Below are 24,090 nucleotides of genomic sequence, written 5' to 3' on the forward strand. Positions count from 1 at the left end.
CTCCCAGCTCACTCATGTCTGCTCTGGCTAGATCTATTTTTCAATAGTTTCTAAGATTACAGATATTGATGGTGACTCATTAAAATGTAGATGGTGTGTGTGTGCGTGTGCGTGCGTGCGGGCGTGTGTGTGTGTGTGTGTGTGTGTGTGTGTGTGTGTATGTGTTTACATGTGGAAAATGGTATGACCATATTCATTCAACTTAGGAGCAGAAAGAGAGGCTAGCTACTCTATTAGATTTCATTTTAGTCTAAAGGTTTCCAGGTGGCAGGTATGGAGTTCAGATTTACAGCTGACCAAAAGCCTGTGGACTCCTGGGCAGGATATCCTGTTGTGACATGCACACATCCTAAAAAGGGGAAGGATAAAGTCACTTGCATACTATTTCGTGGTGCAACCACAATACTCAATTACTGACTTGCCTAGTGATTAATTTATACCCAGGTAAAGCAAACAAATAAAACAATGTCAATTTTCTAAAGCCAAGGGAGGTCAACTGACGTTCTGTTATGTTTTGTTTTGTTTTTATCTTACATCCCAACAGCAGCCTCCTCTCCCTCCTCTCCTCCATCTCCCACCCCCCAACTTCCCTCCACCACCACCCTCAATCCACCTCTCCTCCATATTCTTTCAGAAAGGAGCAGGCCTCCCACAAGCAAAGCATGGCACACAAGCTGCCATATACCTTCCCCTATATTCAGGCTGGGCAGGCAATCCAGCATGAGGAACAGGTTCCCAAGAGCTAGCCAAAGCACCAGGGACAGCCCTGCTTCCACTGATGTTGTTTTGCTGCACTGTGAATTATTGAAGTTTGGGATTAATAGTATTTATTGGAGACAGAAACTCAGTAGACAACTAATAAAAAAATTAAAAAAAAAAAAAAGGAAGAGGGCAGAGTCCAGCATTTCCAGGTTGGATAATAATGTCAAAGCTAATTTCTCATCAAAGACAACTTGGTATTCTTTCATGATTATATTTTAATGGCATTAAGAAAGATATCTATCTGTGCTCATATCAAAATCTAAAGAACCCTAGACACCGTAATATTGATTTATTTTTCCACCTTAGTTGCACTTCTGGAATTCATTTATTAAACAACCACTTACTGGAAGAGCTGGGAATAGGATGCAAGAGCATTCTGGGTTCCTTTCTATAGTCTTGATAAAATACCTTGACAGATAGCATCTTAGAGGAGGAAAGAATTTATTTGGCTTATGCTTCCAGGTCATAGTCCATTACTGAGAGAAGACAGGGTAGAAATTCAAGCTGGAATTCCAAGGCAGAAACCATGGAGTAATGGTGCTTGCCAGCTTGCTCACATGCTCAGCTAATGCTTAGGTATCTTTTTTTTGTTGTTGTTGTTTTGTTTTGTTTTTGTTTTTGTTTTTTAAGATAGGGTTTCTCTGTGTAGTTTTGGTTCCTGTCCTGGATCTTGCTATGTAGACCAGGCTGGCCTTGAACTCAAAGAGATCCTCCTGGCTTTGCTGAGTGCTGGGATTAAAGGCATGTGCCACTAACGCCCAGCCCTTAGGTAGTTTTCTTACAGCGCCTAAGACCATCCATGCAGCAATGATCCTGTCCACAGTGGGCTGGCCCATCCTCGATCAATTTACAATCGAAGAAATCTCCTGCAGCTGTGCCCACAAGCCAATCTGATCTGGGCAATCCCTCAGTTGAAACTCCCTCCTCAGGTGACTGGGCTGTGTCACATTCGGAGTTAAAGCTGCCTAGGGCACCCTAAGGCAGTTTCAGAGGAGTCAAAAGGTAGGTATGAGTAGAGGTCACAGAATGCAGCAGGACAGCACAGAAAGGATGAGATCATCATGAAATAATGATTCATATAACTGTCCCGATGGATTTATTTTACACATGGGGAATTTGTAATATTTTAAATGCTATACTTGAAGTTTGGAGAACAGGGTGAAGGAAAGCAAGTCTGAGAGACCTGGAGTAATCTCTATGATGCAAGTGAGGTGGAGGACAAGAATCCCGGGGGTGGTAATAGGAAGTGGACGGGTTCCAAATCTATTTAGGAGGGAAACTGCTCAGTTCCGTGGCTGACTGCATGGAGAAGGTGAGGAGGCTTCAAAAATAAAGGATGAAGACAAATTTCAAAGGAGACAGTCCACTGTGCTACATCCTAAGCTCCAGTATGGGGACAGAAAAAGCTCTGGGGAGGGAATGACGACTACAATTTGTACTTGAGATACCTGAGCATGTGTAAGTGTTATCAAAAATGAGCTGCAACAGATAGAGACTATTCCAGAGAGCCACAACCAATCAAAACGCAGAATTATCGAACCCAGTCCCAAAGGACACATCTACGATACAACTCCTGAATCTAAGCCTCCACCTCAAAATTGTAAAGTTGTGTTTTCTAGAAATGCCAGATACTATGCTCATGAAGCCTAGGGAATATGGCTGCCTAAACAAGAGCTGAACAAGGACAACACTGATAGACATGGTAATGTGGATGGGGAAAGCAGGGGAGCCCCAAGCGGCCTCATTCCCATATAAAGAACTGTAGGCAATGAAGGGTTAGGGAGAGTGGGAGAAATAGTCTTCCCCAGGAATGTGATCACTATTGGTTATCTAATACCAAATGGTCAGCCCAGCAAACATGCACACACAAGTAACATTATACATACTGAAAAGGGTGTGTGTGTGTGTGTGTGTGTGTGTGTGTGTGTGTGTGTGTGTGTTTGTGTGTGTGTGTAATTCATGAAATAAGAGGCCATGGATTTGAATTGAAGTAAGGAGGCATAAATGGGAGGGCTTAGAGGGAGAGGAAGAAGAAGGGAAATGATCTAACTAAATTATAATCTTGAATAATAATTTAAAATTTTAATTGGTACATAGAAACCATGCCCAGGAAGGAATGTTGAGCTGATGGCTCATGTTAATTTTTTTTTTTCTGAAGCATGTTACCTCTGTTTACCTTGTAAATTAGAAAATACCAGAGTGGCCTAGGTATAAAAATACACAGGGTTTTGATTTTTTTTTCCAACAGTATGAAGGCATCTTGTACTTTTATGTCTTAACACACTGCCATACCAACTGCTCATCAGCTGCAAGATCTGCTGCTTGGCACCCTGACTGCAAAGATAAAAGTTCATTTGGAAGATACAACTGTACTTGAAGTCACAAGTATGTAGTTAGCATGCTTGCTTAAAACAAGGTGGCAATTACCTAGTGATTAGCTGGTAATCTGTCTATTCAAACTGATTTACCATCTCTTAAAAATAGCAGAAATTATACAGGGCTTAAATCAATTTGATGTGGGGAATTAGTTTTCCTCTCATATGCTTGAATTTGAGCATTAAAGGGAAATTGATGCTAAACTGCAGAGCTGGTATGCAGAAGAAGGGGTAAAAAACACGCACTACTCATGACCCCCACGTTTCAAGCTGTACTTGCTGGCAAATCATGAATCATTGTTATTCTGTGAATTCCTTGTGCTGGATAGGAAAAGGGGGAAGAGGCTGGTCTCTGACCTTACAGGGCTTCCAACTCTGATTCCAGACATGTGACATACTCCTGTGAAGGATTCATCCCGCTCGCTACTAAGGTCTGAAGAAAAGGAGTTTATGAAGTTTCATGTGGTATTTTGTTTGTACATTTCAAACAGGGCCACAGTATGTAGCCCAGTTAGACTCGGAATGTACAGTCTTGTCTCTGCCTCCCAAATGGTGCGATTACAGGCACACACCACCATTCCAGATGTAATTATCGTCTTCTTGTAGAACGTTCTCTTTATCTTAATTTGTATGCCTGTATCTCCATGAATGACTCCTCTAAGTATATTATTTAAATGTATCAAATCTCTTGCTAATTTTGAAGAGAACTTCATTTTAAACAAAGAATCAAAGTAGAAAAAAATACCTAACCTGAAGCTACTCAAGGAGGAAGTAGTGACCTATGGTCAGTCAACCAGCCAGGCCATGCTCAGGGATATTTACTTTGTCTTCAAGGACAGAAGCATTTTATTGTTCCGTTGGTGAATTACTTATTTATCTTTTTCTAAAAAAACTTTTGAGTCTTGAAGTAAAAAACACCTCAGCTCTTCATTGTCTTGTGATTATAGGTTGCCTATTTGGATTCTGTACAGTATCTTACCAGTATGGGATAGTGTTTGGACAGTATTTTATTACATGTTGCAAGTAAATTGTGTATTTCAGTCTAGCAGAGAAACTGTCTTTAGCTTTAATTTCTTAGCAAATTTAATTAGAGAGAAGTTAACATTAATGTTGAAGCATAGCTCTAAGCGATTTGGTAAGTTCTAAGAGAGCACACACACGATTTTCCAAGAACATTGGGTTTGCTTGTCACATTATATGATTTTGAGAACAGCTAGTTTTAACTATGTTCCCAAAAGTACATGTACAAACCTACTCCTTGGTGGCACACTGGAGTAAATGGACAAGACTATTTGAGATTTAGACCACTGGCTACATCTCCTTTGTGGATGGACCCATGGACTTAGTTCTTCAAGAACATTATTTGAACCCATTTGACCAATCAGCTTTACAGGTTACTGTGAGCTGCCTTGAAGTTCTCTGGCCAGAAAGAACAAGTGGGGTTGAGATTTGGGGAAACTGAAGAGCTGAGCAAGGAAATTTATGTATTTTCCTATCTCGTATCTATCAAGTATCTATTTATAAAAGAAGATAGATAATTCTACAAATTATAACTGAAAAATAAAATTATAGATTTGGGGTAAATGTCCATTCAATGAATGAGTCTTGGAGATAACAACAGAATTCTGAAAGAGTTAAAAATTATAAAGTACATATTAATATCATAGCCACCACCTAGTTTATTTAGATGACTATAAAATATTACTGTTACTTTCATTTTGGCATTAATGGTATGAAATATAAATCCAGTGACCTATTATGCTCAGCGAGGCTTCGCATGGAGTATGGGATGTCAGGCTGAAAAGACACTGTCCACATGAATATGTTGGAACTGAAGCTAACATAATCAGTCAGATGAACTATTAAGAAGACAGAAGAATGGAAGCACAGACTAACTTTACAGGGTTTCAGTGAAAAAGATACACTCATAAGAGGGAGAAAAGAAGAAGCCTCATTAATGGACTGACCCCCAAGAGGCTCCCATGCCAACTATCAAAGTCAAGGGAGCATCGACACTAAGGTGGTCCAGATGGCTAGTAATAAAAACTGTAGTATGTAGAAAGAACATGTACCACTCATTGCCTCCAGAAAACAGTCTGTACAAGTGTGGCTTCATTACATATAATATATTACATATGTATCGTATATGTTTATAATTGAGGAGAAAGAAGTAATGTTGCAAAAACAGTGGAGCTGACATTGGGATACAGAATATCAGGACTCTAAGGGTATACACTAAATTTGGCAAGTAAGGAGAATGTATGCAAGATTTTTAAACCAAGTGAGTCATATGGCTAAGGCCATACTAATCAGACAAACCTGTTTAGAACAGATAATGAGGTATGACTGATATGAGTAACATAGAATTCATCAACTGCCATTTATCATCCATATTTAGCTTTAATGTTTTAGCACATTGAAGCAATTCCCCACATCATGTTGGTTCCATTTTAATTGTCCAGACACCAAGAACAAAAATCCAGTTTTCGCTGGACTCCATATTCCACACTTTATTTTCTGTGTTCCTCTATTACTAACAGGTGTTAGCAAGGGGCATGCACAGGGCCACCTAGGAAAGAAATGGATGACTGAGGATCTGTCATTAGGAACGTGACTGCTCGGATCAATAACCGGTTCAAATGACACAAAGGATTTGCCTGTCAAGTAGAAAATTCTCCTCTGGTAGAGCCTGGTAGATGACTGCTGGCAAAGCATGCTGGGAATCTGTGAGAGGTACAAGACAAAGTTGTAGATCTGTAGGCATGTCCCAAAGACTTTACTTTTGATTAGGAGGAGAAAACAAAGAGAATAGTGGGTGCTGAAGGGGAGGTCACTCACATCTATGAGTGGATTCAGGGAATCAATGAGAAAGAAAAATGTCAAATTTAATATGAGAGGTTAGTGCCTCTGTGAGCATGGAAACAAAAGAGTTATATTAATTAAAACCTCCAAATGTATTTTGATGTTCTGACTTAAGATAATTGTTAGATATATCCTAAAATTTACTTCTTTTACTACAGTAATACTCAAGATAGAAAGAAGTAAAAAAAAAATAGCAATATGTGTTTCTTTAATTTTCTTCTCAATTTGAGGATGTTGCCAAATATTTCTAAATCAGACAAGGTGGCTAATAAAGATTAGACTAAATTGATTTTTAAGTTCCTACCCCGGAATAACCTCTGTGAGTTTCCTCAAAGTCTTCTCTGATGAGCAATTTGCTAAGATGAATTATTATAATAGTTATCTCCATAGCAACAGGTTTGAGTAAAGGACCCATAGTGCCATCTAATTTAAACCTAGTCCTTTGGCCCTCAGTGCGTCTTCCTTTATTCTGCCCATAAAATTCAGCTGGTTTGTTCCAGAACTGTAGAGTAGATTATGTAAAAATAATCAAACACTTGTGCTTTGGGGAGGACTCAACACTATTTTAGATATTTATTGAGCAATAAGAACTCTCTCTCATTCAAAGGCTATCGTCAACTTCTTATTTACATCTCTGCTCTTTAAAACATACCTGAGGTGCTTGACAAGGAGAATCAGAAGTCAATACCTAGTGCCATCTACTGTCAACACTGAACTCAGTGTCTGATTTTAGGTAAATAGCTGGTGTGAACACCTGGGCATGGCATTATTTGCTGCTCTTCACCATAGCCAAATATGTTCGGTTAAAACAATTGCTTTCACCTTTTGAAGAACTCACCAGATAACAACATAATTCCTGATAAGTTATAAAGATAACATGTAATAGCAGAAAATACTAGAGATTCAGGGGATCTATGATGCACTCAAGGCAGTGTGAAGTCAAAGGACACAATTCATGGCAGCCTGTAAAAAGTTCCAGGAGTTTCTTCTGTGAATAAGAAAATGAGCATTTGAAACTGACATATTTGGGTTTATGAAAATGACTACATCTAGCCTCAACATGGAGTGGCACATGCAACTTACAACAGCTGAATTTGTTAAGTTTCCTACACTTGTCACTACAAAATATATACCTATATAGTTTTAGTGGCTATGATTATCAATCCATCTGTCTACTAAGTGGCACCTGAGGATAAAACACGTGAGCACAACTGGACACGTGACCTTCCCCACTGTCACATTCTTACACCATGGACAGAAATTCTGCAGAAGCATCCTGCAGTGTCTCACTCCGGAAGATGAGAAACACCAGGAAGAGACACACACTGTTATAATAAAGACACCGTGATTAAAAGCTACTTGGAGAGGAAGGGTTTATTTGACTAACACTTCCCAGTCCCAGTCCCTCATGAAGGGAAGGAACTCAGGGCAGTAACCCAGAGGCAGAAACTGAAGTGGAGACATGGGAGGTACACTGTTGACTGGCTTACTCCCTGTGGTTTGCTGAGCCTGCTTTCTAATGCAGCCCAGGGTTGCCTCCTTTCCCCAGGGTTGGCCCCACTCGAAGTGGGCTCTGCTCTTCCGTATCAACTGTCAATCAAGAAAATGCCTCTAAAGCTTCCCTATAAGCAATCTGAGGGAGGCATTTTCTCAATCCCAGCTCCTCTTCTCAGACAACTCTAGCTAGGGTCAAGTTGACCCAAAGCTAACCAGGGTACTGACTGAAGTAGGAATCGAGATCTGCTTCCGGGCACTACATATTTTTACATCAGACTTGCTCTAATGCTAATTAAGTTCTTTTCTTGCTCTTTATGGAACAGGAATAATGAGAACTGAGAATTGGACAATAAATGACTCTTTATTATAAAAAGGCAATAGTCCTACTTTTCTTTAAATGATGGCCATGAGATGTCTTTTTTTTTTTTTTTTTGTTAAAAATTGACACCAGAAAAGCTAAAAATGAGTTTGTCTGCCTTTGTATTATAAACACACCACATACTGAGAGCACCCTTCATCCTTTGTGAAGAAGCTTGAGTTAAATAAGACTCTGCAATGTGTCTGGGCAGTACGTCAACTTTTCACCTGTGGAGCTGAAGTCAAGGACTACATTTCATTTCTGCGTTCATTTTTAATCACAATTTTATCCTAATTATTTAACTTGAGTAGGTCAGCACAGTCTAAAAGATGATCTGGAGACCATTATCAGCAGCAGCAGCAGCAGCTTGTTGCAATTAGAAATGTAAATTCTCAAGCTCACACAAGTTTTACCTAACCAGAGTGTCTGATGCTCTGTCAGGACTCAACAAGCTCAGCTTCCTGTTACACGTGTTCTGCATGAATTTGAAGCCCACTAAATATTTTGAAGCATTTCCTTCAACAGTGATATAGGTGGTCCTCTGCAAAGATATGGGCACAAAGTAAAGTCCTTTACCTTAATCCTTTTGTCAGATGGTCTTACTTGAGGGGGAAAAATTCAAAAATGAAGTTTCTCTGCCCACATGATGACTTGTAAATGGGCAGGGAAGCAGCGCTTTTGTTTACAACATGACAGTGTACAGGAGGTTCATCCAAAAACACTGCAGTGCTGAAGACATGTTTTTGCATTACTGCTGCTACTGCTGCCCTCCTTTGGCATAGAGAGCTAGAGATAAATAACACCATTACTTCATCTATGGCCTCCCCAGCTCCCTGGCTCCTCATGCCTCCCTTTACATTTAGTGTTCTGAGCACAGTCAACCAGCAGGCTTCAGTCAGCACCACAGACAGAGCAAGTGTGATTCCCAAGAAGAAAACTTGATTTGTGGATGAAGAGTCATACCTTTCTGGAAGTGATAAGATTCCAATTTAGTAATTAAGTGACTCAAGAATAATGGACATTAGTAAGAATGTCCCCAGGCAGCCAAAAAGTTAAGTCTAGTCAGCCCATTAGTAATATTTGATTTCTGAGTAATGGCCAGGAAAAAAATTGGGGAAAAAATGAATTTGAACGAATGTTTCACATTGTAATAGAGAGCAAAGTCAGGGAAGTTATTACCATCCCAACATTTACCCATCAGAGCCTGAGGGTTTGAGATGAAACTGAGATACGTGAAATCATTATTTGGTGAGCTTGACCAATTTAAAAATTGGGACACTTCATTATCTCCCCTGGAGTGATTCTATTTCCCAACCAGTAGTGTTCTTAAGTTTTGGTCTCTATGGTTCTCCTTTCTTAGGAAAACAAATGAAACATCTTATGGGGCAGGGGTGGTGATGGTGTCAATGATGCTGTTTTGGTATTGTCCTACTCTGTTTACCCATAAAGGAAAATCCTAATCTTGATGGGCACTTTTGATATGTTTTGTAGATAATGTAATAGCATTTGATTAAATCTAGATGATTACTTTTCATTAGTTATCAAAATATGTATATGTTTCTCTCTTTTTTGACAACAGAGGGTTTCTGGCCAAGGTTGATTAATTTATTTTTGAATTCAAATTAAGTGAATCATAAAAATAAATACTAGTTCTTCCCAGGACCACTCTCCCCACAAAAAGAAATCAAGAATGAGAATTATTAAAAATAACACTGGGAAAAATACTGTTTTAAAAGAAATACTTGTTGAAGCTTTGTTATCAACAAAATGAAAACACCTTCATAAATGTTAAGGTGATATGAACACTCCCCCAATATGTTTTGTCAATGTGTAGATCTGAAGCAATATCTTGGCTGGAATTATGACCACTCTTCACAAAAGGAAGAATGTTGACCATGATGAGGGGTCAAGCAGGGTTCGTGTAGTCCTAAGACTTAGAATTTAGTGTATGTCAGTTCTGCAAAACTGTAAAATAATTACTTATAAATACCACTTCTTGATAAAATGGCTACATATGAGGTGTTAGTGAATAGATGCAGCAAATATTATGATAAAAACATCTTATCCTCAACAAAGGCACAAAGTTTTGAAAATAATAGTTGGGAACGCCTTTTAATGCATAATACAAACTGTACAAAGTATCCGGTTAAATTATAGTAAAAAAAAAATTGATACAGCTACGTCTGTAAATGGAACATTTTTTGTCACTGTGAAAGCACTAATCTTAAAAATTATTTGGCTGACTCAAGAAGTAGGTTTCACCAGGGAACTATATATCTGTGAGAACATTGCCATTGTTTCCCAATCACCTTCCAGAAGAGAGAGAAATGGAATGCTAATACCAAGAAACACAGCATCATCTAAAATCATTTTTGGTTTTATGTGATAATCTATTGACCTGTCTTAAGTCATGAACCTTAACAAATGAACGTAACAAGGAAAAATATGCACTCTTTCTACAAACCGACCTGTAAAATATTTTGCAAACAGCAGGTGGCAATCTTTGTAAATCTGATCGCAGCTGTTCTGTTTTTCCTATGCAGATGAGATTGCAGTTGTGGACAGTTAACAACCTTCATATGCTAGAACTGGTTCAGATACCTTCAACTATTAAGAGGGTCTTGCTTAATCATGCTTTACTGTTCTAATGAAATTTCTCCTTTGGCAAAACAAATGTTTTTGTTTAAAGCTTGTTAATTCTCATGCAGTGCAGGGATTTCATTGTTAATCTGCCTAGGCATCCTTCATAGCAGAGTGCTGCATGCTATTTGTCTCTTATCATTCCGAATTCACATGGCCTGAAGAATTACCAAAATTAATTTTAGATCTCGAGCCAACAGAAGACCTGCTGACAAACTGCAAAACGTGAAATTCATTTCTGGGCCAGAGAGATGGATCCCTATGTAAAATGTGTTTGCTGTCTTGCCTGATGACCTCCTAGTACCTACAAGCAGGAAGGAGGGAACTGACTCCCCCAAATTGTCCCCTGACCTCTACATGTGAGTTGTGGCAGGCCTCCACACTCACCCCAATAACATAAGAAAATGCAAAATGAATAAAAATAAAGACTCTAGTTTCTGATGTGATTATTAGTATTGAAATGAAAAAGTACTTTTAGCATTTTAGTTATGGAGAAACACAATGTTTTGACTACTGGGTAACTCTTAGAATACTTGCATTTTTAAACTGAGGTCATCGTCATTTTAGATACAAATCATTAATTTCTACACTGCAAAGAAACACCAAAAACCCGTGACCAGAACAGGGAGATCAGGAAACTTTTGCATTGTTGCTTGTCTTGCTGTTGTAACAAAAGGCCCTGGCAAAGGTAATATAAGGAATAGCGGGTTTTCAGCTCATCTTGGTAGCTGTCATATTACATTTATAATCAAGAAGCATGGAGGGAGTGTGTGGTCAGTGTCCTTTCTTCTTTTTAATAGGTCAGGCAGGTAAAGTGGATCTTCCCACCCCAAATAATCTACTGTAGTTGGTTGTTTTTACTCTTTGCCCTCTGGAGGGCCTGCCACCCAGCTCCCAAATAAATCCACAGAGTCTTTTTCTTACCTATGAATGGCCAGCCTTAGCTTGGCTTATTTTTAGGCAGCTTTTCTTAAATTATCCCATCTATCCTTTGCCTCCTGGCTTTTACCTTTTTCTATTTCTATATACCTTTTTTTCCTTCTTACTCCGTGTTTGGCTGGGTGTCTGGCCCCTGGCATCCTCCACTCCTTTCCTCATTCCTTGATCTTTCTTCCCAGATTTCTCTTCTTTTTTATTCTCTCTTCCTGCCAGCCCCACCTATTTCTCTCTCCTGCCTTGCTATTAGCCATTCAGCTCTTTATTAGACCAATCAGGTGTTTTAGACAGACAAAGTAGCACAGCTTCACAGAGTTAAACAAATGCAACATAAAAGAATGCAATACATCTTTGCATCATTAAGCAAATATTCCACAGCATAAACAAATGTGACATATCTTTAAGTAATATTCTACAACAATCTACTCTACAAAATTTCTCACAGACATGACCAGAGATTTGTCTCTGAGGTGATTCTTCTTCCTGTCTAGTTGACAAATACAAGTCATCACAAGCCTGCCATTTGTCACCTAGACACAGAACACACCACCTTTAATACATAACATCCACCTCCTGTCACAATAAGCTAATGACCATCTCATAATGCTAAATGCATTCAGTCCAACTTCAAAGGTTTCATAATTTTAAACAGTCCTAATATGTTCAAAATTACAAAGTCCAGGTGTCATTGGAGACTCAAGGCAACACATAATGGTGAGCACCTATAAAATAACGAAATACACACTTTCAAAACAATCTAGTAGGGAGAAGTATTCACATTATAAAGCAGAGAATGGAAGGATAGTATGGAACGATCAGGCAAACCAAGATGGAAACCCACAAGCTCAGACAATAAATCCTGCAGCTCTACTTAGGGAGTTCCAAAGGGCTTGAGCATCCCTGCCCTTCCAGCCCTGCTCCCTGTAGCAAACCTAGTCTCTCTCCTCCCTGCTTCATGTCTACAACCTTCTTTGCTGGAGGTCCCATGGTTCTGGCATCTCTGACCACCAGAGGGCTCCACTACAACACTGGCTTTACCATCACAGCTTCATGGAGTGGCAGGTAATCAGATTGACACACTGCCTGGGTTTATCAGCTCTCAGGCATCATGGCATAAGCCTCTGTGACTGCTCCAATCTTGCATCTTTTAAATTACCTTAGCCAGTACAAAGTGATTCTGCCAAGTTTGGGTTGCCAGCTCAGGATAGCAACTGAGTACCTTGGAACACACATCAACTTTTGTGAGCTGATTCCAATGAAAACGTCCCAATTCAGGTGCTCTTAAAGAGCAGGAATCCTTTCAGTGACATTTTTAGTTTAGGCTTGTTCATTCAAATGAAACTGTATTTTAACTGGAAGGAGCCTTTGATGGGGAAAATCTTACACTCAGAGAACCTATGCTCTTGTCCCAATTTAGAATGCCAAGTCACTCTTCAGTGGCACTAATCTATTCAATGACAGAACTTTTGAACTTTTGACAGAATGTAGACAACTTTTTTTGTTGTCTACATTCTTCTTATCATTATTTTTAAACTTGTCCATACACTTTTCATCATCTAAATACACGGTTCTGAATATCACTCTGCTTTACTTAAGAGTGTTTCATCATCATTATTATTATGTGTGTATGTCTGTGTATGCTTCCTGGGTAGCTCTCTCTCTCTCTCTCTCTCTCTCTCTCTCTCTCTCTCTCTCTCTCTCTCTCTCTCTCTCTCTGTGTGTGTGTGTGTGTGTGTGTGTGTGTGTGTATGTGTGCATGTGCATGAGTTTCTATGATGTATATATATGTAAGTGCAGTGACATGCATGCCATGGTGTGAGAAGCAGGTTCTCTCCTTCCACTGTGGGTCCTGTCATAGAATCTAAGTTGCCAGGCTTGGATAGAAAGCATTTTTATCCCTGGGACTCTCATTTAGTTTTGGCTTTCTCCCTGTGGACTTGAATGACTGCAGTAAGCAGGAGCAGTGCCCGGCCTGCTGAAGGCTATCCTGTCTGAAGTTCCTTCCAACAAACACATCCGTCTAATACATTTAGCCTCACTGTACTCACAGCACGGACACACTACAGCCAGATCATTGAACACATAGCCATGCAGAATATTATCCAATTTCTGATGGTGCCCACGTTCACCTCTGAAACCTATGGGCCAGGCTTCTACGGTGCACGTTTCTCTCCATCTTCTACTCTACTATGTTCACATCAGTGGGGCTCATGCTATGTTTACACTTTTGAGGGTTCTTCTAGGTAACAGATCAAAACCATTCCATATTTCTCCCACTAACCAGTTCCAAAGCCCTCAGAACTGCAAGGTCTGTTTCATGGTAACAATGACACTACTTCTTTATACCAAATTTTTGCATTAGTTAATGAACACATTGCTGGGGCAGCATACTCTGACAAAAGCAATCTAAGAAAGAGTTTATTTCGACACACAGTGCAGCTACAGTTTGAGGCAGCTGGTCACATTGTAAGCACAGTCAGGAAGCAGGGGGAGGTAAATGCTGGGGCTTGCTTTGCTTTCTCCTTTGTATCCTGTCCAGCACTCAGGGTGGGTCTTCCCACCTCTGTTAACCTAATAGATCTGATTTCTCACTGACATGCTCAGTCCAGACATCTGTCTCCCAAGTGACTCTACATCCATCCCAATTGCAGTCAACCCAAACCAACACACCTATGGGATAAACACAACAGGACATTCGCCTTCTCCGAGTTCATTTCACTGGGCAATTATAAGACCAACTTACCACTCTCTTGCATGTTTGTGTCAATTTCACCTATGGTATCATCCTAAAATCGGGATTTTCACTTATTTATTGAGTTCTCAGTGTGTCACAATGACTTTAAGGAAAGAATCTAGTAATCTAAAGGAGTCTTTGCTAGAAATGATTCAAGTCTGGACAGTGTCTGTCTGGCCCATGTTATCATTTGTGCTTACATGCACACCACATTCATTAGCCACTACCTTTGATATTTTACCCATAGTGTTTCTTTGTATGACTGAAAATTGGACAAGAATGGGTAAATTGAGATGTCTGAGGTCATCCATCAAGGGGACATTAATCAGTCATAAAAATGAAAGCATATGAATTTCAACAATACCTTTTCATTTTATTCACTTAATACTTAAGCAAAGTATTAAGATTTAAGAACACCTTTGTATTCTCAACAAGAAAATTTCATAAAATAGTAGAAAGATATACTGTAATGATATAAATTATACCCAACCTAATTATTCTCCTTTGTGGATACTTTTTGACTATCATGTATTTCAATGTCATTTTACAACAAATAAATTAAAACTTACAGGACTATTCTTATATACCAAGAGAAGTTATCACATACTGTTTTAAAACAAGTGTATTGCCAGTTATTAGATTCAGCCTTCTAACCAAGGAAGTGCCATTCTCAACAGGACACACACACACACACACACACACACACACACACACACCAGGTCCTTCTTACCTGGGCATCGCTGCTCACTGCACCGTCTTATTTCTTCACCTGTTCCTTCACACTGCTGTCCTGTTAAAGCTGCGCCCTGACAAGTCCTCACTCGCCTCTCCCAGCCTCCATCACAGGACTTGGAACATCCACTCCAGTGACCCCACTGATTCCACTGACCATTGGCTGAAAGAAACGGGTCTCACTTAACAGCGGTCGCAGCGTGCACTGCTTTAGTAAAGGTGTAAGTCTGGAGATATTAAGATCCTTTCAGTTTTTATTAATCTGCTGTCAAGAATAAACATTGTCCAAATATTTGACTTACTGGTCAAACACCGTGCGTTTTGTGATTAGAACCATTAAATAAGTGTGTCTGACTTTTCAGATGCACAGGGAACTTACTTTTAAAAACTGTAAGCCTAGTGCTAATCTTCATTAACTTAGTTGTTATTCAATCTCAGAATCTCCAGATTTTTCTGACTGTAGTATTACAGTATGCAGTAGAAAAAACTAATATAGTTGGCTTTGTACATATGAATACATAATTAGCTTTCATTTTATGACTGTTTGGTATGGCGCTTTGAGGTTTTATGAACTGCAGGTGTCATTTGCACAGAGCAAGTGGCCTTACCTGTACATTCAGGGTTGTAGCACTCTCTGCTCTCTGCCCAGGGTCCTCTGCACTCGGAGCCTCCGTGAGCAGCCGCTGTGCATTGCCGGCTCCTCTGCTGTGTCCCATTGGAACACGTCACTGAGCAGTGGCTCCATGAACTCCATTCCTGCCACTGTCCATCAACTACCAAAGCAGAAAGAGAGACAGCATGAGATGTCTCAGCGGGGAAAGGCTAGCCAGTAAGCACAAGGTAACAGTTGCCTGAAAGGTGAGTCCCAGTCAAGGCTTCTGAATGTTTGTCATTGAAGATCATGAGATGTTATTACCCACTTTTTTGTTTCTACTTCATTTTATGTATTTTTCATCATGATGGTTAGTTGCTATTATCAACTTGATGTTCTTTTGAATCATAATGGCAACAAATATCTGAACATGTCTGTGAGGTATTGTCTAGATTTGGTTAGCTAAGCTGAGAAGACCCACCTGTCATGTGATTAGCACCAACTTACTGACTGGGGTTCTAGACTGAGTGACAAGGAGAAGGGAAGCTGAGCAGTGTGTCCATTGCTTTGTTTCCTGACTGGATACAAGAAGCTGAGGCAACTCCTGTTCCTATCACCACTCCTCCCTGGCCTGATGGTTAGATCCCTTTGAATGTAAACCCTGCTTTCCTTAAGTTGACTTTGTTGGGTATTGAGTCACAGCAATAAGACCAGTTATAACTAGCATCCTAATCCCTAACATGTTGATTCATTGAAAATTTAAGACCTTGAGGTAGATTTCAGAATACAGAAACAGGATAATGTGACTGAGGGGGAAAACTGGCCAACACATCACACAGCTCATATTTTGGAAAAGCAGCTCCTAAAAACTAAACAACGAATGATATGCAAAAGAAATAAAAAGTTTTATAGTGTGCTGCATTGGGTAATTTCAGAATACTGTGGGATATAGGTCCTGAGGGACTGGGACATCTTCCTTGACAAACTGATGCTCCAAATAATCAGTGAGGATAATGAGAAAAGAAATTGGATAAGAGTTGTCTGCAAAAGGACATGCCAAAGTGCTTAACAGAATAAAGATGGACATTTCCTAGAACAAGATAAAAGCCATCAAGAAGAGAATCCAGAGATCTAAGTTCAGAGAGGCAGAAGACGTTGGTCAAAGGCAGCCAACTAAGTTTTGCAGTTGGGTTAATATTTTAAGCCACTGTTCTCAGGCCACGAAGAAAGCATTGAAGTATTTAAATGGAGAAGAAGCTGGTCAGAGCTAGTGAAGTGTTTGGAAAACAATTTTGGAAAATACAGGGGAGGGTCACGCCAGGATGACAGACAGTTGGAAAGATCTAGAAGCTACCAAGAGGTGGTGCTCAGAGAAACAAAGGGAAGAATCTGGAAACAAAGCAGAGAAAGCATGTAGTAACTCCAAGGTATCTTGTGTCTGATGGCTGGAATGCAGGCCACTGCATTAGACTCATCTTTAGAGCTTCATTCACCTGCTCCTTCACTCAAATGATTTTGATAACCAGTTATCTGATCTGTGATTGGTGCTGATGAGAGAAATGAGAAGTTGAAGTTCCAACCCCAGATATCTTAAACATTATTGCATTTTGCATGGAAACAAGTCAATGGTCAAATGCAAGTGTGTTCTTCATGAGGTCCATGAGGTTTGCAGGGTGTCACAGGATCTTATCCATATAAGGGATAATTGCTAGGTGGTGGTATTTGACTAATTTATACAAAGGAGACAGAAATGACGAATGCTACAAAACACAGCAGAGGATTAAACCAAAAACACCTTATTAAAATGTACAAATTAGCATATGAATGTTATAAAAGCACTCATAGATGGCTGTCTACTTTTTCTAATACCACGCCATGGTTCTTAATGAGTTTGATTATGGCTAAAAGGGAATTTACAGTCAATCCCAAGTTCCACCAGAAGCTAATATTGCTGTGAAAATCCTTTCAGGCAAACCCGAGTCTGACAGAATGAGTAGGTAATTTCAAGGCTCATGTGTAGCAGCTATTAAGTAGGGGTGTTGAATAGATATCTAGCTGTACTTAATAAACCCTGTGTGAGATTAAAAATCACAAAATGCTAATTTAATCATTCCATTCATGTAATTTTAGTGTCTTGTTTTATTAAAAGTACCTGATACAATCTTATCTGGCCATGTAGTACACTTGTCAGACAAAACGAAAGTTCTCGTAAATCAATGGGACATTACAAATTATCAATGTATCCTCTGTTTTTGGCTTTCAGGCCAAATGTAGTTTTCACTTCGGATTTGCTTTTAAATGAAAGAGCATCCAGAATTTCCATTATGAGCTGTTGCTATTCCAAGCAATTTGAGAATGCCTTGAAAAATTCAGATTCATGATATGTACTTTGCATTCTATTTGATAAAGGAGTGTACAGGTCCATACCTGACTTTCAATATCAAAAGCAAACCAATGTGGTCATATATTGTGTATCCTAATAAACTTGTCAGAGAATCAGAGGATGGAGTCAGCCACTAGATTAGACACAGAGGCCATACAGTGGTGGCACACACTTTAATCCTATTGCTCAGGAGGCAGAGATCTGTCTGGATCTCTGTGAGGTAAAGGCCATACTGGGCTACATGAGAGAAACAGAACCAGGCAGTGATGACATATGCCTTTAATCCCCGGAAGTAATATGGTAGAACACAGGAAGGTATATAAGGCATGAGGAGACAGGAACTCACTCTCTTGAGGCTGAGGATTTCATAGAGGTAAGCTAGTGGCTGGCTGCCCTGCTTCTCTGATCTTTCAGTTTTGACCTCAATATCTAGCTCTGAGTTTTTTTTTTTTTTTTTTTTTTTTTTTTTTTTTTTTTTTTTTTTTTTTTATAATAAGGCCATTTAAGATTCAAACAAAATCTGGCACCCAATATGGGACACGAATTCTTCACATGAGGACTCAGAGACTTTCAGTGTGAGGAAATAGTCCGAAGAGTTGGTGAGGTGAGGTTGGCTATGGCTTGCTCTGCTTCTCTGATCCTTGGGCAAGCTTTATTGGGGTACACAATATATCACCACAAAACAAGTGGAGATAAATTAGATGATGGCAATTGAATTAAGGTAAGAAAAGACTGGGTTGTTTGGCATCATCAGAGGTTCTGATTTGGGATAGTGTTAAGCATGTTTCATCATGACTATTATAGTAATACACCCCTGACTAAACAGCAAGAGCAAGAAAAACACAACAAAGCAAAGCAAAATATAAAACACACACACACACACACACACACACACACACACACACACACACACACACCAAGCATTCAGCTAAGAAAATATGGAAATAAGAATAAGCAAGTCAAATTTGATCATGAGAGAGAAGATAATCTGACTGTGATTTTATTTCTATAAAAAGTTAAAAAAAAAAAGATCTTGTGGGAAAAGGATTAGGGAAAATGACAATCTATTGACTTATTAGGATTCTCCTCATAGAAGATGTCTTGCTATCAATTTAAAAATAAACACCTCAATTTCATATATTCATGTGAGTTGTTCCCTACTTTCTAATGGTGTAAATATTTTTGGGTTTACATAATATTCAAGGATGAGTTAATATTAGAAACTTGAGGGACATTTTGAGGTTAAACATTGTCAAAACATCCATAAATACATATTTGAGATGTGACTAGTTTCGTTTACAAAATCAGTTACAACAAAAAATAATGAAATTGAAGATCTATCAATCACCTGGACTTTTATTTCTGTTTTATTTTATTCTATTAATTAGAAGGTCATTTTATTGAATATTAGTTGAGTTGTTCTGAAATGATTGACTTGATAAAGTAACTTGATATATTTAAAAAAAGAAAAAATTAATGCAAAATCCAGGACAAAAATCCCAATGTGCATTCTTTTAGTGTGTTGGCTACACCATTATATAAGCAGGAAGAGAGGAGTGAGAAAAGATCCACAGATGTTACAGATACACATGGATTTCCTTAGTGCCAGAGTGAGGTCTCGCCATATTATAATGTTTTCTGTTGTTTGATTTTAGTTTCATAGAATATCTTGGTATTTAAAAAATATTAACTACTATGTTCTCCTAAGGATCTCTGCTCCTAAGCATTTCAGGAACTGGTAGTCTCATTTTATTGAATGGGAAACAATGGATCATGAGTCTGGGAAGTAGAAGTTAAATTTTCTTTTAGACTTCTAAGCAGCCTAAATAGAGAATGCACACTCTCTTTCAGGGGTAAATGTTGGGATATTTAAGCTATCCCAAAAGCTAAAAGCCATTTATTAAGATACAGGGTTCTATTGATTTGAAAACAATATTCTTCTTGGTACTAGAGAAAAAAATGGATAACTCTGTTATCTGAAGTTTAACTGGGGAGACAAGTGGAAAAGCAATTGATTCCCTTTCAACACCCCTGCTGGGTTTGTACTTGACCTGCTCTAGTAGAAGACAGCAGACAGGCAAAGTCTCCTCTTCCCTAGAATCAGTTCAATGAATTCTGTGAGCTTGTCACACAGATAAGACGAATCTCACGGAGTCACGGCAACCTGAGAAATTTGAATAGAGCACAATGATCTGTTCTCTTATGAAACTATTTCTGCTGAACTCTGATTCATATCTTGGTATTCTGTCATGAAAATTGTTCCCTGGTTAGCCAGTAAAATGGAAAACTCCAAAACCTTAAAGGAAGCTCATAATGCACTCTTAACTGAAGGGTTCCAGAAAATTTATGGTGTCACTGGTCACTCTTCAGGACCATTGGAGGGATGTGTTGACTAAGATCGATCAAGCTCTACTTGGATATGAAAAATATACATATATGGATGAGGACAAATTTAATCTTGGAGTTATGAAAATAAAATGATCAACTGAACAACACTATGGGGAATCCCCTATCAGTTCTCTTGGAAGACAGTAATGACAGACTGCCATCACTAAAAGGAGGCAACATGCAAAGTCTACTGTAATTCCATGTAACTGGAAACTCTGGTGGCCAGGAAAATGTCTGTCAGAAAAAGAGAGAAAGTTAAGGCATATGGAGAGATCATGAGACCAGAAAGTACAGAACATAGTTTCAGCTGATGTATAGCAGCCAGAAATCAACAGGATACCAAAGGCCATGAGACCAAGGAAGATGTGTAGCTATGAGAGAATATGCAAGTAGGTACCTGAAATAATTTTCATTTAGAACTGAAGTGGTTTATTGTTTTGTGAACAATAGACTACATAGGGGCAAGAACACTGGCGGTCAGAGGAATTAGGGTTCCATATTATGGTTGAGGCAAGGCTAATATTTGGATTCTCTGGAGGGTGAGCAGACAGACACCTTATTAAAGAACCAGATGGATGCTTTTGCTAACTCACATAGGTAAAAGGAAGATTCCTTTATTGGGAATTCCTGTATTTATTTGACCAGTTTCCAAACAAGTGCGACATACAGAGCCCTGAAAAGAAAATTTCTGTTTATGATATTGAATTTAGAAGCTCGTACAGAAATTATTGCATCAAATAAACTCGGTTTAAACCTGTGCCTCGGGTGAAGAAGTGACTCAACAGTTAAGAATGTTAGCTGTTGTTGCAGAGAACCCTAGTTTGCTTCCCAAGATCTATGTCAGGCAGCTTACTACCACCTGCAACTCCAGCCCCAGGAGGATGCACATACACACACACACACACACACACACACACACACACACACACACACACGAGCGCGCACGCACATATACACACATACACACACAGCTAAAAAAAATAAAAATTAAATTTAAAAATGGTGCTTCCCTAGTTTAAAGATGGTTTTTTTAAGTATCACATTGTTTATAAAATTAGCTCACTTTACCTCTAAAGGTTTGCATAGGTTAAAACTGAAAAACACAATAGGCTGTTCCATAAAGTGAGGTTCAAAGAAAGCAGGATAGCCACACCGGCACCAAATGAAATAGATTGAAATCAAAATCGGTAAGAAAAGGCAAGAATGGTCAAACATTAACTCAGGAAGTAAATTATAGAAATTTCTCCAATTGAAAAACAGAGACACACTGTAGCAAAGGCTGACGCCCGAAAGCAGGCAGAAGAGAAAGCTTACAGAGGTCAACTTCTACACCAAATAAAGCATGGATTCCTGAAATAAACAGCACAGCACTGCCGCTCACAACAGCGCACAAAAACACTGGCCCCATATTTAATAGCGAGGATAAAATAAGAGATATCGTGAAAGAAGAAAAAATGTCAGATCAAAACCAGCAAGAAAAGAAAACAACACAAAATATTAGCAACATAAAGGCCTGGCTCTTTGAGAGAAAAACAAAGTAGACACACCATAAGCCAGACTAAGTAGAAACAAGACTTGCATGGATATAACAAGGGATGTGAAAGAAGACACTACAATGATTTCCCGGAAATTAAAAGGACGACGAGGGAAGATTGTGAACAACCCTATATAGCAACAACATTGCCCGTCCCAGAGAAATGGACAAATGATTATCACGTATTTCTTACCAAGACAGAATCAGAAGAAACAGAAAACCTAGACACACCAATAAAAATTAATGGGACTGATTCATTCATAAGTCTTTTATGAATAAACAAAGCAACAACAAACAGGCCAAACAAAACCAAATTAAATTTAGACCATATGTCACTGCTGAGTTCTACCAAACATTTGAAGAAATGCTGTTTTCTCAAATTATTATGAGGCAGTAGAGAAGAAATAGTTTTAAAAACTGTTGTGGTTTTAATAAGAATACCTCCCCATAGCCTCATTCACATATTTGAATGCTTACTTTCCAGGGAGTGGAACTCATTTAAAGGATTAGTAGGATTAAGAGGTGTGGCCTTGTTGGAAGAAGCTTGTCTTGGGAGTGGGCTTTGAGGTTCAAAAACCTATGTCAGGTCCAGGTCCAGCACCACCACCACCACCACCACCCTCTGTCTTTCTGTCTGTCTGTCTGTCTCTCTCTCTCTCTCTCTCTCTCTCTCTCTCTCTCTCTCTCTCTCTCTCTCTCTCTCCTCCCTCCCTTCTATGGATCAGGATATAGATCTCTCAGCTACTCCTCTCTCACCTGCCTGCATGCCACCATGCTCCTTACCATGATGATAATGGACTAAACCTCTAAAACTGTAAGCAAGCACCCAATTAAATGTTTTCTATTATAAGAGTTGCCTTGGTTTTGGTGTCTCTTCACAGCAATGGAACAGTCACAAAGACACAAACATTCTGTACATCTGCCATTAATATAATCCCAAGACTAGAAAACACACACACACACACACACAATTGAAGAAGGATCTTAGACTAATATTCTTTTTTTTCAAACATAGAAGCAAAATTATTCAGCAAGACTATTTTGATAATACAAAAGAACAATTATAATAGCACATTAAAATTAATTAACATACTCAAATTGGATCTATTTCTGTGATGGAGGGTGGGTCAGCATAATTGAATCTATCAACATGGCAGGCCACATCAGGAGAACGAAGAATAGAAGTTATACTATAATATCAATAGTAGCAAAAATCATTTGACATTATCCAACATCACTGCCAGACAGAAATGCTAAACATAGCAGGTACAAAAGGAAAATATCTCAACATAATAAAAGCAGGGTACTTCAACATAATATAAAGAGGGTTCCTAAATGTAATAAAAGTCATACCAAGCTAGCAAACAGCTGAAATTAAATCAAATGGATAAAGGAAGTCGAAAGCTTTGTCTTTAAGATCTCTAAAAAGACAAGGGTAATAATATTTTCTACATATATTCAACATAGAGTTGGAAGTCTAGACAACCAAGAAAGAAATAGCACACATTCCAAGAACAAAGAAGTCAAATCCTTTCTGTTCACAGATGAAATGGTCTTATATAGATACAAACCAAAGACTCTAAAAAAAAAAAGAGAGAGAGAGAGAGAATTAGAATTAATAAATGAATTCAGCAAAGTTGCTGCTTATAGAATCAACATACAATCATCAGCGGTGCTGCTAAATACTCTTTACAATGAAAATTTCAGAACATTGGTGAAAGAAATGGAAGAGAACATAGAAAATGAAAGACATCCCGAGTTTGTGGATTGAAAGGATAAATACTGTCAAAATGTTCATATCATCCAAAATGATTTACAGTTTCAACACAAACCTTACCGTGAAGACTAATACTGAGGGAGCCAACTTGGGATTAGAAATAACAATATAATACTACCTCTGGGCATGTTTGTGATGAAGTATCTAGATTGGGTTATTTGAAATGGGAAGACTTATTCTAAGTATGGGCAGGGCCATTTAACAGGCAGAATTTCTGGGCTGAATAAAAAGGAAAAAAATGTACTGAGTATTAGTATTCGCCATTCTTTGCTTCCTAACTGCAGACAAAATGTGAGCAGCTGTGTAAAATTCCTGTTGTCATATTTTCCCTGTCATGATCAACTTTGGGCTAGAAAAGCCCTTGAGTGCAGTCACCAGATCAATGGGTAATTCTCATGAGAGGTTAGAAGAAAAGAGCGAGGAGATAAATGTGGACAGTGGAAGCCTTTCTTATGTGGTTTAAAAGGGGAACAACAGCTGTACCAGGAACTGGGTTAGGAGCTATGCATGCATCCTCTAG

General features: G+C 38.8%; 1 protein-coding gene across 4 annotated transcripts in view; it reads right to left on the minus strand.

Moving 5' to 3' along the window:
• Positions 1 to 24,090, minus strand: part of Adgrb3 (adhesion G protein-coupled receptor B3) — a 732,632-nt gene that overhangs the window by 427,202 nt on the left and 281,340 nt on the right. For all 4 annotated transcript variants that reach the window (XM_076557962.1, XM_042265766.2, XM_076557963.1 and 1 more), the window contains 2 exons: positions 15,505 to 15,669; positions 14,895 to 15,059 (listed from right to left, as the gene is read on the minus strand). In XM_076557962.1, the coding sequence (XP_076414077.1) occupies positions 14,895 to 15,059; positions 15,505 to 15,669 (330 nt within the window). The remainder of the gene's footprint in view (positions 1 to 14,894; positions 15,060 to 15,504; positions 15,670 to 24,090) is intronic.

This window comes from Peromyscus maniculatus, chromosome 21 (assembly GCF_049852395.1).
Source record: "Peromyscus maniculatus bairdii isolate BWxNUB_F1_BW_parent chromosome 21, HU_Pman_BW_mat_3.1, whole genome shotgun sequence".
NCBI lineage: Eukaryota > Metazoa > Chordata > Mammalia > Rodentia > Cricetidae > Peromyscus > Peromyscus maniculatus.